Source organism: Oryctolagus cuniculus, chromosome X (assembly GCF_051225735.1).
Source record: "Oryctolagus cuniculus isolate XC-2025 breed Fujian yellow rabbit chromosome X, ASM5122573v1, whole genome shotgun sequence".
Taxonomy (NCBI): Eukaryota; Metazoa; Chordata; class Mammalia; order Lagomorpha; family Leporidae; genus Oryctolagus; species Oryctolagus cuniculus.
In genome coordinates, this window is record NC_142888.1 from 5,304,884 (window position 1) to 5,319,023 (window position 14,140).

At 46.8% G+C, this 14,140-nt stretch overlaps 1 protein-coding gene across 19 annotated transcripts in view; it reads right to left on the minus strand.

Moving 5' to 3' along the window:
- SH3KBP1 (SH3 domain containing kinase binding protein 1) overlaps positions 1-14,140 on the minus strand; it is a 378,310-nt gene that overhangs the window by 94,386 nt on the left and 269,784 nt on the right. For all 19 annotated transcript variants that reach the window (XM_070067164.2, XM_070067168.2, XM_089324878.1 and 16 more), the window contains one exon: positions 6,949-7,043. In XM_070067164.2, coding sequence (XP_069923265.1) covers positions 6,949-7,043 — 95 coding nt within the window. The remainder of the gene's footprint in view (positions 1-6,948; positions 7,044-14,140) is intronic.

A 14,140-nucleotide genomic window follows, 5' to 3' on the forward strand; every position in this document is an offset into this window, starting at 1 on the left:
ACTCTGGAGGGATACAAACACAGGGTCCATTTAGCATTTAGGCAGTCTGCCATAATTTGTGGAGGCACATGAACCTGCGAATTCGTATGCAAAGTCATCTGTCCAGGATGCAAAAAAGAAATCCTTAATGATGACCATTAAGATTCAGAGGTGGATTTGTTTCGACTATCTACTGGTAAACTACAAAAAAAATTCTGCCATCCCATGCTCAATGTTGACTGTTCTACTTTTTTTATATAAGATTTATTTTATTCATTTGAAAGAAAGAGTTACACATAGAGAGGTAGAGCCAGAGAGAGAGAGAGAGAGAGGTCTTGCATCCGCTGGTTCACTCCCCAGATGGCCACATTGGCCAGGTCTGGGCAGGCCTAAGCCAGGAGCTTCTTCCGGGTCCCCCATGCAGGTGCAGGGGCCCAAAGAGTTGGACCATCTTCTACAGCTTTCCCAGGCCATAGCAGAGAGCTGGATCGGAAATGGAGCAGCCGGGACTCAAACTAGCGCCCATGTGGGATGCCGGTGCTGCAGGTCGGGGCTTTGCCCCACAGCGCCGGTCCCACCATTCTAACTTAAAGCTGTGTGTGTGACAGTAACCAGATCGGGGAGGAAGAGTTTCGATCAAGTGCACTTAGGGTGTCATGATTCATCTCATCCGTCTCAATGTTCTTGCTGCTTTTAAGAGGAAGACAAACAGCAGCATACCATATTCTTTGGGGTTTCTAATGCGTGAGAAGGCGATCTATCATGACTTCTGTCTTGAATAAAGACTCATGCAATCCAAGAAGACAGGCCGCACTGCAAGAAATACATTCTAAGGCATAAATGACTCATTTGCTGAACACTGACATTTTTCAAATGTGTGTAAACCCAGATGATCCCAGACCTATACTTAACTTCTTCATTCACTCATAAAACATGTCCTTCTAATGGGACTGTCAGCATGTCATCATCTTCAGGGTGACACCTGCTAATTTGCTCCTCACCCCTGGAACCATGTTTAGTCCCAGCATTTTAGCTCTGCTAAAAGCTTCAGCGGTTCAAAGAGAAGGGTCAAGGCCAGCCGTCTATTTAGCTGATTGGCTTTCTTACACCAAGCAAGGATCTTTCTCTTGAGATTTCTAAAGCCATTTCTCTCTGCAAAGGCAACCTTACTTCCTGAGGGGTGGGAAGCAAGGAAGCCTGAAGACATTTTTTCTCATGAATAAATGTTTCAACAAATTAATGAATTAATGGCAGGGAGGCAGGAAGGGGAAATAAACATTAGGACAAACAAAGGAACATACAATCATCGAATGACTCAGGGAGGAGCTCATGACTCCTGGCCTTTTTTTTCTAGTTAACAGTGAGCCGAATGCCAAGTGGCACCAAGGCCCAGAAGACAAGAGGAAAGCAAAACACACCGGGCTCGGGAAGAGAGCGGACGGTAGCGGCAGCAGGAGAGGGCACGGGGTACAAAAAAGCACTCGTGCCAGCCCTGAGCTGAGCGCAGTATTTCCTCTGCTATCATTTCATTTCTGTAGAGGTGCTAACGGAATGTGCACGTCACGGATGCTGTAGAAACCACAGCAGTGACGCCCTAACTAACGGATCTGAAACATGGACTCCATACTGCATCAAAAACAAATGGATGGGGCGCTGTTCTTCTGTCAAGTAACAATGATCACGTCACTGACTTGGAAAGGGAGCTGCACGGGCACCTGCCCTAGGTACGCAGAAAAGACAGGTGACTCTCGACAATTTGACGACAGTCACTTCTAGGGGTGATGGAGCCCTGCCGGCCCCAAGTCTGACAGACCCGTGGGAAACACAGGCTCCGCCCGCAGTCAGTACCCTGCCCAGCCTTCAAGTCCTGAGAGCATTCAACAAGGAGTCGAGAGATGCCTCTGCCATGGCTCTGCTGCTCACTCGCTAGGACTCCCCTGGGAAGCCGTGTCAGCCTCTTGGCCTCTGTTCCTCCTCTGTGATCTGCAGAGGACACTCACAGTCCCAGGAAAACTCCCAGAGCTCCCGTGAGCACGAGGCAAGATGCTGAGCTCCGCAGAGACCCATGAGGAAAAAGCAAAGGTGCCTGGGGCACTGCACTCTGGCTGCTAGCAAGCCGGGACCCTGCAGTGGCGAGCCATGGTCCTGCAGGGACACTGAGCTACTAAGTAGGCTGAACGTTCAAGTCCTGTGGGAAAAGGGGAGAAGACAACATGTTGAGACAGAGAGGAAAAGAAGCTGGGGAAGTTCATGTTCAGTCCTAACTCCACCCCTGCAGCAGGTCTAGCTCCCAATACCCAGGCTCCCTAGGAAAAGGCTCAATTCCTGGTCCGTCTGTTTGACTGGGGTGTTGAGTTTTGGTCCGTTTCTAATTCATCGTGGTATCTCCAGCACCTAGCATAGTTCCTGGCACATCATAAGTATTTGTCAACGAATGAACACTGAGAGGGGGAGAGCACAGGGTACAAACTACAACTGTGGCCGATCACGTCGTGATGATCCTCAGTCCGAGGAGTGTCTACACGACTGCAGCCGAGGGCGCCGCAAACAGCCTTCTCTGAGGCTCTGGGTGCCCTCCTTCTCAGGTGCTCCACTGGCTTCCTGGCACGAACGTCAATGGCATCTTGTATCCTCGTCAGCCCCTGCCTCCACCTCTACACTCCATGATTTCAGCCAATAATATCACCTACCTAGGTGTTTATCTTAATGTTGTAACAGTGAAGAAATGGGGGTTTTGCTCGCTTTGCAGGCTAAAGACACAGCTATGCAGGGAAGTCCTTTAATAGGAAACATCCAAATATTCTTGTTATAAGAAGGCCACGTAAGAAAGCTTTCAGGTTAGAGGGGCTGTGAGAAAAGGGCTGCTGCCCTGAGGCAGGAGGCTGCTGGCCAAGAGCAGGCACAGGGCCTTTCTCCCCAGCTGGGCCCCTTCTGCCCCAAGTGGCAACAGCCACAGCCAGCTCCACCCTCTCATGGCGGCTACCCTCCCAGCTGGGCCGTGGCCTGGATCCCACCAAGCTGCCCTCTGTTCTTCTCCAGGGAGCTGCCCCACTTGGAAACCAGACCCAGAGGCTTCGGCAGCTTCTCAAACACGCTCTGAGCACAAATCAGGAAGGTAGGGCTGGGGGCGGCAGGAACACAGACGCAGGAGCTATTTTGGAGGGACTGGAAATAAAAGCTAAACACAGGTGTGTTCTGCACCAAGTGGAAATGTTCCAAAATCTGCAAGAATTCTTTATAAATAAACGAAAAACAAACCACTCGGGTTGCCACATCTCATCCTAGTTTCCAGGGACACATGCATAAACAGTTCAGGTCTTGGCACATTATTTCAGTATCTGCAGAGGGCTTATAGACACCCACTAAAGGTGTCTGACTCATTTTCTAGAAAGCCACACGAGCTGACAATCTCGAGCTAAAAATGAGGGCAACGCCTGCCCTGTAACTCCTGCCACAGCACAGAAGGGCAGGGCAGAGGGAAACCACCCGAACCGACTGAGTAGGCGGAACTCGGGGTCTATGAGAATCTCCCAGCAAATGCAATTGAACTCAGTCACTAGCATTTCCGGTCTCTCACCCTAACTCGTACATCCAGTAACCAAAATGCACATTATTCAAATCATGGCGGAAATACTTGTTTTATAATAGCAATAGCACACGGTCATCTAAAGGAACTTCTAGCTGATTCCTTAACTTAGAGAAAGAGGCAGGAATTGTCTATAATACCAACCCTAACCCTAACCCTGCTCTGACTTCACTTCTCCCCGTTTCAGCAGGGAAATCACACATGGCATGCTTTCTTGCCAAGTTCTTGCTAAAATCTCACCCGCTGTGAATCTGTAACCAAGTCAGGGACATTTTTCACCATTTTTACCTACTTAAGGACATGGCGCGGCAGCCATAGCAGAAAACTGGGCCCAGACACAAGAACCCTCCCATTCCCATTTGTGAGGTCCACAGAAGAGCAGCCGAACTGAGGTGACAGCTCCTAGGACTGCAGGTTTCACTGGCAGACCCCTCCTCGCAAGAGATATTACAACAACCATGGAGTCTTAGTAAATCCTCACCAAGCAGAAACAGCTGGTTTTTTTGGCTGAGGAAACTGAAGCACAGAGGGGTTGAGACACATGTCCAAAGACACACAGCCAAGAGCAATGGAGATGGGACTCAAACCCTGGTTTCCCCAAGCTGGTAGCCTGCATGGCACTTGTCATCTCAATATGTTGCTTCCAACAAACTGGAATGCTAGGCAGGGTTGACAGGTATTTTATGGGAACAAAAGTAACACTGTGTACAGGTACAGGACAGCAAAAAGCCTGATTTCCCAGCAGATCATATAAAATAATAAAAGGCAGGCAACAGAGCACAGGAGATTGTTTTAATCAACAAGCTCAAAATGGGCCCAGACAGCATGGGCTAAAGCTGCCTGTCTTATCAGTTCTCAGAAACAATCAAGAGGGGATGCTGGGCAGTAGGAACACAGTCAGGACCAGATCAGTGAGGACGCACAAGGAGGAAGGGGACACACAGGAGGTTCCTGTAGAACAGCCACAAAGACCAAGGTCACAGGCAGAGGCCAGACCGCTTGGGTGTACCAGGAGTACCAGGAGCCTCTATCTGGATTTCACAGAAAGGAAAGGCAAGATGCTAAAGGCTTTGGCTGGCACAAGGGGGTTACCAGACGACAGTGTTATTATGGGTGACAGAAAGAAGGGGCTGGCGTGCTGGGGATGAGGCCGGTATTGGGGTGGGAGGCAGACTGGAGCAGAGGAAAGCGACCCCTCCGCCTTCACCAGTCTAGGACTCTCCTCTAGACCGGATGCCGTGATGGATGGTGGAGAAAAGATGATGGCGAGGGCCTGGCCCTGCTCATCTACCCGGGCAGGTACAGGAGGACTCAAACCTGGGTTCTACTCGTGTAGACAGGAAGTGACAGGAACACCAAAGGACAGAATCCTAAGGCTAAGGGTGGGGGCAGTGTGAAAACGCTGCAAGAATTCAAGGTCCAGGGGGCAGGGTGAGTGTGCGAGCCAGATCAAGGGATCAAGTGCCCAGGGAAGATGATGACGTCACATTCTGCAAATGTAAATGTTGGTAAGCTGCTTCCCAGTTTGCAAACTGCTTCTAAAGACATTAATCCGTGAAGCCAGGGAAATGGGATGCAGCCCTCCAGGCCACTAATAAAAGTGGGTGGGTTCCTGCCTCATCCGCCTGTTCATTTCCCTCTACTGTGAGGATGAGACCAGGAGCTACTCCTTTCGGAAGCTCTTTAGACAAATTAGGGTTTGTTATCAGATTGGACAAGTCAGGCTGGGTTAGGCACCAGGTCCTCAGATGAAGGTGTTCCCATCTCAATACGCACTCGAAGGGCAAGGACTGCGGTATTGCTTATTGACAGAGACAGATGTGTTCATATAAGAGACCATCCACGGCTGCCTTTCTTTTCTCAAACCTTGTTAAATGTTATCCACACGTCAGGTTTTCAACTGAAAAATCCTGTCCCTCCTCCAAAACCGAACCAGAACAAAAGCAGGACAGGAAGTCCCCCCGCTAGGAAGCGTGGAAGCTATTTCATTCTCTGGCTGCTCCGGCATGACAGGGAAAATGTTACTAAAATCTAGTGGCTTACTCATCACTAACGCATTTGTATTGTGCTTCACACCCATGTAACAACTTCCTATTGTGTGAGTTTGGTTACAGGTCTGATTAAAAGTAGGAAAAGCACTGTCATACGAAAGCCGTCCACAGAAAGCCCAGAGGAGAGGTGGTGCGAGAGGGCGGAACTGCTCGGCCTCGCCACCTGCAGAACGCAAGGCCACAGGCAGCAGCATCGTCCCCCACCCCCACATGCCCTCCTGCTACATTCCACACCTGCAGAGCTACACTGATGGACGTGACAGGAGGGGACTTTACAGGTACAAGACGGACAAGTTCTCGGGTGATTTGCAGAATGGCATAATTAGCACCACTTTCATATACAGAGCGCACAAGAGGATCAGCTCTTTCCCATAAAAAACCTGACCTCTGGCAAGCTACTTGACCTCTGGGTCACTGGTTCTCTGGCATCTTTGGATTGGGCTCTGAAAATGCACACTCTCTAAAGTCACTTCTTAGCAGTAACCACCTCAGTTATAAAGGTCAATCCTCCTGATCACTCTGTAGACCAACCTGGGAGTGGAGTTAGGGAAAGGCAACAACAAGGTTCCCCCTCTCGGTCATGGCCAAACGCAGTGGCAGCCTGGCTCTATCCCTGATCCGAAGACCACACTCTCTTTCTCCCTTTCCCGAATCTTCCACCCTGCCAAGGCTTTCCAGCTGTGCAAGAGCTCAGGCAGCCATGAGGGTCTCCCAAGTCACACCCGTGCCCTGCCACACCTAGATGCAAGAATAAAACCACCTTCCACATCCTAGAGACTGTCCAGCTTCTTATGCTACTCCAACAGCATAAAAATCCCATACTTCAGCAAAAAGGCCATAAATCCTAGGAATCTTTCTACTCCTCACTTGGCGAGTACCAGCGCATGAAAGCAGAAACAGTACGTGGTCAAAACCCTGTGAGACTGCATCACTTCCCACTGATTTTAGAGCTTGTGAGGTGTTTATAGGGCTCTGGCTATAAGGATAATAAAGTCATCATCCTCCAACCTTTTGGCCCTTCTTTGAGTCCCACATGACACAGCTTTACAGCCCCAGTGCTGTGGAGGGCAGGATCTCCAGCCAACCAGGCTGCTGTCTGGGTTATTCCTTCCCGAACAGACTTTACTGCAGAGCCATGCAGATCTATAGCTGGCTCCATGGCAAAAAGAAATCCATTAGGTTTCACCCGCACACGTGGGGCTTGGTGTGCAAAAAGGAAAGTCAAGATTCTTCCTCACTAGTTCAGAACCATGAAAACCACACATGTCAAGGCCTAAAGCAAAAGCTGGTAGCAGTGCAGAGTTTAGAAGGCAGGAGAGAACCTTTGATTACCTTGTTGATGAGCGTGACTATATCCCCTTCTTTGATTGTCAATTCATCATCATTCTGCGCCTCATATGGAAATATTACTTTGCAGTAATCCTTGGCTGTAAGAAGAAAACAAAATACAACCTTGAAAACACTTTATCTAATGAGATGACCCAGGAGAAGATGTTCTCTATCGCATTAACTTCAGGGAACAGCATGCTTAAGAGGCAGGATATTATTACTGAATAAATACAGGGTCATCTTCACATTGCTCATTTTTCAATGTGTGTTGATTCTCTTAAATTTTTTTCCCATCTTATTTGAAAGGCAGAAAGACAGAGACAGAGAAACAGACTGAGAGATCTTCCATCCATTGATTCATTCCCCCAACTGCCCACAACATCCAAGGCTGGGCCAGGCAAGAGCCAAGAGCTGGAATACAATCCAGGTCTCCCACGTGGGTGGCAGGGACCCAAGTCCTTGAACCAACACCTGCTACCTCTCGGAATGTGAATTAGCAGGAAGCTGGATCAGAAGCAGAGGAACCAGGACTTGAACCAAGCACTCTTAATATGGGATGCGAGTGTCCCAAGCAGCAACTCGGCCACTGCACCAAACATCTACCTCTCTGCATTTTTCCCTCTCACAAACCATGTGACATCATGAAATGCCTTAGCTGCCTTTCGCTTTTAAAACAAAAAGTTTTCCTTGGTCTCAGGAAAAATAGATATGTATGATTTTATATACACTTCAGGTACATGCATAAACAGACATAATCTACACAGAGTAAAAAGCTTAAATTTTTAAAAAATATTCATTTATTTGAAAGGCAGAGTTGGAGAGAGGCATAGGCAGAGTGGGGGGGGAGGGGAGAGTGGAGAGGGGAAGGGGAGAGGGGAGAGGGGTGTGCTGGTTCATCTGCTAGTTCAGTCCCCAAATGGTCACAAAGGCCAGAGTTGCGCCAATCAGAATCCAGGAGCCAGAAGCCAGGGACCTCCTCTGGGTGTTCCACATGGGTGCAGGGGCCCAAGGACATGGGCCATCTTCCACTACTTTCTCAGGCCATAGCAGAGAGCTGGACTGGAAGAGGAGCAGCCAGGACTCGAACCAGTGCCCATATGGGATGCTGACACTGCATGGCCCCAAAAAGCTTAAATTTTATACCTCTGCCTTGTTCCACATGTTACTAAATTAGAAACAGGATATTCATACATGTTACAAAGTGAAAATGGCACATAAAACAATGAAAAGTTATGCTATTAGTCTATCTGAAGAGACAGATCGCAATGTATTTCTATGCAAACATATGTCGGCCAAATAGCCAAGCAGCACCGACTGAATGTTCTTCACACACATGTATGTGAGGGGTTGACTTGTGCAATTATGTCCCATGGCCTCTCTAGGGGAACCTGCCTAATCAGAGATGGACCCATTTACCAGCAAGGAGATACACCAGCCCTCACCAAAAAGAAAAATATGCAAGCCACTGAAAATCAATTTAAGGATGTCCTGAATTAGATGCTTTTGAAAGTCTGGTGTTTAATTAATTCTGTTAAACCAAGAGCACCAGTTAAGAAGACAGTGGAAACATTTGTCAGATGTTTGGGAAGTGACGACTTAGAAAACTGGGCTTTGGTGACTCAGGATAGAAGGTGGTAAGAAAAATTCAAGAAAATTAGCATGCACTGGGACAGGCATTTATTATTCTGCATCAAAGTTGACAAACCTAATGGCTTTAAATGGCCTTAGATATTTCCCAAGGATTAGGCCAGTTCCAACAGACAGATCATAGCCTAGAGTTATATACACAAGTATCAATTATATTGTCCCTAGAAGACTTCTTGTCACTGAAATGTGTTTACTTTGGTGAAAAGCACATCAATCAAAGGGAGTGATATATAAAACAAAGGCAATTAAAAATTCCTAATACAGATAAAGTGTGGTCTCGGGGCGAGATAAGAGGAGGAGAGGGTGATTCACTTGCCTCTGTGCAAATGCTCTGCTCTTGTGTCCCATGGCTTGAAGGTATCAGTCACAACCCCCAAACTAGTGTGTGAAATCCTTCATCTCAGGTTGCCCTGGGCCTCTGATGGCTTCTGCTCATTAACTTCTGCGGGGCACTAGTTCTAAATCCCATCAATATCATATTCCTAAACTCACAGTTATCAGCATTTCATCTCTCTTTTTTAAAAAAAAAGATTTATTTTATTTATTTGAAAGAGTTACAGAGAGAGGTAGAGACAGAGAGAGAGGTCTTCCATCCTCTGGTTCACTCCCCAGATGGCTGCAACACCTGGAGCTGTGCCGATCCGAAGCCAGGAACCAGGAGATTCTTATGGGTCTCCCACGTGGGTGCAGGGGCCATCTTCTACTGCTTTCCCAGGCCATAGCAGAGAGTTGGATCGGAGGAGGAGCAGCCGGGACTAGAACCGGTGCCCATATGGGATGCCGGCGCTTCAGGCCAAGGTGGTAACCTGCTATGCCACAGCATCGGCTCCCATCTCTTTTCAATTAATAGCAGCACACCTCCCCAGATCTGGTCAAATGTTCTAAAGGGATGGGGGCGGGGGGGGGGTGCTAAGCATCTTTTGATTGGATAATGACAATTCCTGGCTAATTTTCCTACTGAGTGTGCTAGTGAAATATGGCTATTCAAACTCAAAACTTAAACCAATACAGTGTCACGGAAGAATTATCCTGCAGAAACAACCCATGTTTTTTTTTTCTTTTTTTTTATTTAATAAATATGAATTTACAAAGTGCAACTTTTGTATTGTTGTGGCTTCCCCCCCCCCCAACCTCCCTCCCTCCCGCGGCCCTTCCCCTCCCACTCCCTCTCCCATCCCGCCCTTCATCGAGTTTCATTTTCAATTACCTTCATATACTGAAGATCAACTTAGTATACACTAAGCAAGGATTTCAACAGGCTGCCCTCACACAACCGCACAAGGTATAGGATATTGTTCGACTAGTAGTGTTGTTTTTAAGTTTCATAGTAGAACACATTAAGGACAGAGATCTTACGTGGGGAGCATGTACCCAGTGACTCCCGTTGTTGATTTAACAATTGGCACTCTTATTTATGATGTCAGCAATCACCCAAGGATCTTGCCATGAGCTGTCTAGGCTATGGAAGCCCCTTGAGTTCACCGACTCTGACCTTGTTTAGTCAAGGCCGTATCACAGTGGAGGTTCCTTCCTCCCTTCGGAGAAAGGCACCTCCCTCCTTGATGGTCTGTTCCTTCTGCTGGGGTCTTGTTTACCAGGATCTTTCATTTAGGTTGTTTTTCCTACCATGTCATGGCTTTCCATGCCTGTGAGACTCTCATGGGCCTTTTAGCCAGAACCAAATGCCCCAAGGACAACCCAAGCTTTAAAAACTAATTATATGGATGGAAATCATGGAGGTATCAGATGGTCACGGACAACAAAAAGAAGTTTCTCAACACTACTAGTCGAACAATACCCTATTACCTTGTGTGGTTGTGTGAGTGCAGCCTGTTGAAATCCTTGCTTAGTATATACTAAGTTGATCTTCAGTATATGAAGGTACTTGAAAATGAAACTCGATGAAGGGCGGGATGGGAGAGGGAGTGGGAGAGGGGAGGGCCACGGGAGGGAGGGAGGTTTGGGGGGGGCACAACAATACACAAGTTGCACTTTGTAAATTCACATTTATTAAATAAAAAAAACTATATAACAAAACAAACAAAAAGAACTTAATACTTTACCCTTTTAGTATTTTTTATGTGCTACTTAAAACTATTGGTTGAACTCTGCAATTAATACACAATTACTCTCAGGTGTTTAATTAATGCTATAACTAGTACTCAAATAGTATTTTACCCTTTGTGTTTCTGTGTGGGTGCAAACTGTTGAAATCTTTACTTAATATATGCTAAATTGATCTTCTGTATATAAAGATAATTGAAAATTAACCTTGATGTGAATGGAAGGGGAGAGGGAGTGAGAGAGGGGAGTGTTGTGGGTGGGAGGGAAGTTATGGGGGGGGAGCTATTGTAATCCATAAGCTGTACTTTGGAAATTTATGTTCATTAAATAAAATAAAATATAAAGAAAAAAAAGTTTCTGTCTGAACACGTTAATAAGGCATGGTAAACTGTGTTCGGCTGATTTCTCAGCAGCCACTCCCTCCCTGTCCACTTCCTACTTCACAGAATCCCAAGTTGTTCAGGAACAGCAGATCCTCACACAGCCCTGTGGATGAGTGCAACAAATCCAGGCCAGTAATATCAATCTCACTCTCCACTCTTGGTGACTGGTTTGGGAATAAGGATGTGACCTATTATCAGCCAAAGAGATGTGACAAAAAATCTGCTTGTGCGGGAACTGTTCTAGTAGGTTCCCTGGTTTAACAAGAGAGACACAGGGCCAGCGCTGTGGTGTAGTGGGCTAAGCATGCACCTGCGGTGCCAGAATCCCAAATCGGCACTGGTTTGAGTCCCAGCTACTCCACTTCCGATCCAGCTCTCTGCTAAGACCTGGGAAAGTGGTAGAAGATGGCTCAAGTGTTTGGGCCCCTGCACCCACAAAGGAGACACAGAGGAAGCTCCTGGCTCCAGATCAGCCCAGCTTGGGCTGTTGAGACCAGCTGGGGAGTGAACCAGCAGATCGAAGACTTCTCTGCCTGTTTCTCTCTGTAACTTTACCTCTCAAAAAAATAAATAAAATCTTAAAAAAAAAAAAAAAAAACAGAGACAGACAGACTTGACAAAAACACCTGACCTGGCTTTTCTGCTCTTACCATTGTTTCATCTTTGTTGGAAGAAAATCACAGAGAATTTGACCCTGAGCCGAGACACTGCTGAGATGTGTGTCAAACGACCCAGCTTCTGGGGGCTTCTCTCTGACTCTCTTACCATACGACTTAATAAACTGTGGACCACCACTTGGCGGTCAAGCAGGCATCCGTTACTCAAAGCAGAAGGCATCCCGACAGGTAGGGATCCGGGAGAAGAGAAAGGTAATGTCCAGTTCCCTCTGAGGGGAAACTTGCTGCAACGTGCCCTCCACCTTATAAAAGACTCTTCCTATGTCACTTGTCATTCCCTTTCCCCTGAATTCTTCCCTCGCTCCTTCAGGGCCTGGCTCACAGTAAGAGGGTCAGTAAATAACTATGGGATGCAATGTAACTTGCAACCAACACAGTGAGAAAACACCACCAAGAAAGTCTGGTATGCCTTCCAAATATTCCATGGGCTTATGTTGCTTTATGCTTATAGTTTCCTGTAAGCTAAGGAGCGCAGGTGTCTCTTGCCTTCTTAAAACAGTGTTAATGAGTATAATTTATATACCATAAAATGCATGACTGATGAGTTTTAATAAATTTATACAGCTGTGTGACTACTGTCATAATCTGGTTTTAGATTCTACCATGCGGGGCTGGTGCTGTGGCTTAGTTGGTCAAGCCACTGCCTGCAGTGCCAGCATCACATATGGGCGTTGATTAAGGTCCTGGCTTCTCCACTTCTGATCCAGCTCTCTGCTGTGGCCTGGGAAAGCAGTAGAAGATGGCCCAAGTCCTTGGGCCCCTGCATCCTCATGGGAGACCCAGAAGAAGCTCCTGGCTCCTGACTTCAGTTTGGCCCAGCTCCAGCCGTTGTGGCCATTTAGGGAGTGAAGCAACAGATGGAAGACTTCTTCCTCTCTCTGCCTCTGCCTCTCTGTAACTCTGCCTTTCAAGTAAATAAATAAATCTTAAAAAAAAAAAAAGATTCTACCATGCAGCTACACTGTGTGCATGTGAGGTATCAGACACAGCACTACATGGAAAGCAGCACTTTCAGGTAAAAGGAGGAGGAGCCAGCGCCGGGATCTACTGCCGCCGAGCACTGGGCACTGCGACAGTGCATCTCGTCCTCTCTGCAGCTCCACGACCTGGCACACAGCTGCCACGCCACATCTCTTCAGGATCCCAGGCAACTCCTGGAAAGTGCAGGCACATGTCTGGGACCACAGGAGGAGGAGGGGATTCTGAGATGCAAGTCAGGACACTAGACACTGTCTTTGGCCCCAGCTAGGCTTTTCCAAGCCCAGGACCTGGGCAATCACATTGCGGCTCTGGACAACCTCAGTGCCCTCAGGTGTAAAAGCTGCATTAACTGGGCACCAGGCTTGTGGCTCGGCGGGTAAAGCTGCCCATTGTGACATCAGCATCCCATACGGGAAACAGTTTGTGTCCCAGCTGCTCCACTTCCAATCCAGCTCTCTGCTAATGTGCCTGGGAAAACATCAGAAGACGGTCCAGGTGTTTGTGCCACTGCTACCCACATGGGAGACCCAGATGAAACTCCTGGCTTCAGCCTGACTCAGCCCTGGCCATTGTGGCCATCTGGGGAATGAACCAGTGGATGGAAGATCTCGAACTCTCTGTTTCTCCCTCTGTAATTCTTTTAAAAAGTAAGTAAATTTTTTTAAAAATATTTTTTGAACCACTATCATGAAAAAGATATTGTCAGCTCTTGTGCTTGTGATATGCAAAGAAGGCCAACCACCCTCCTTACCTTGCAGGGACAAGCTAATGCCTGGGTAAAGTAAAGGCAAGAAGAACGGCAAGAAAAAGACATGCACACTCATAAGCAGAGCTGACTGCAACCAAATGTTGGGTTGTTGGAAAGAAAGGCAAGATTACATTCAGGAGAGACTTCACAGAAGAGGAACCATTTTATATGTCTTAAAAGGGTGTAATTCCAAAACCTTTTTTGGGTGTGGGAAGATTATAATTTTTAAATGCGTAGCTGACAGACATGGAGAGGAGGGGAATGAAATTAATGTTTGAGGGAAGGCGTTTTTCATCTAGTCATCAGATTTAATTAGTCTGAGATAAAAAAGGAATGAATATATGCACAAACATAAATAAAGGCACAATTTATTCAGTGACTAAGTTAATTGTGATTCTATTTTTTCTTTAAAAAGATCAAAAAATACAAATGAATTAGCATAAAACTAAAATCCTAAATCTTGAGAGTTTTTTTAATCTTGTCTTTTAAGAATCTGAGAAAGACCAGTAACTCTTTCTAGAAAACAAAACACACACACACACACACACACACACGTTCAACAGTGCAGAGAAAATATGCACAACATCAGCAGGTTCTAGGAGACTGAAGCCATTCCCTAGTTCCACAATCAGAAGCCCCTGTGCTAATTACTTATTGCTTTTTGCATTTTAAGAAACATACTCTCCTAAAATCAC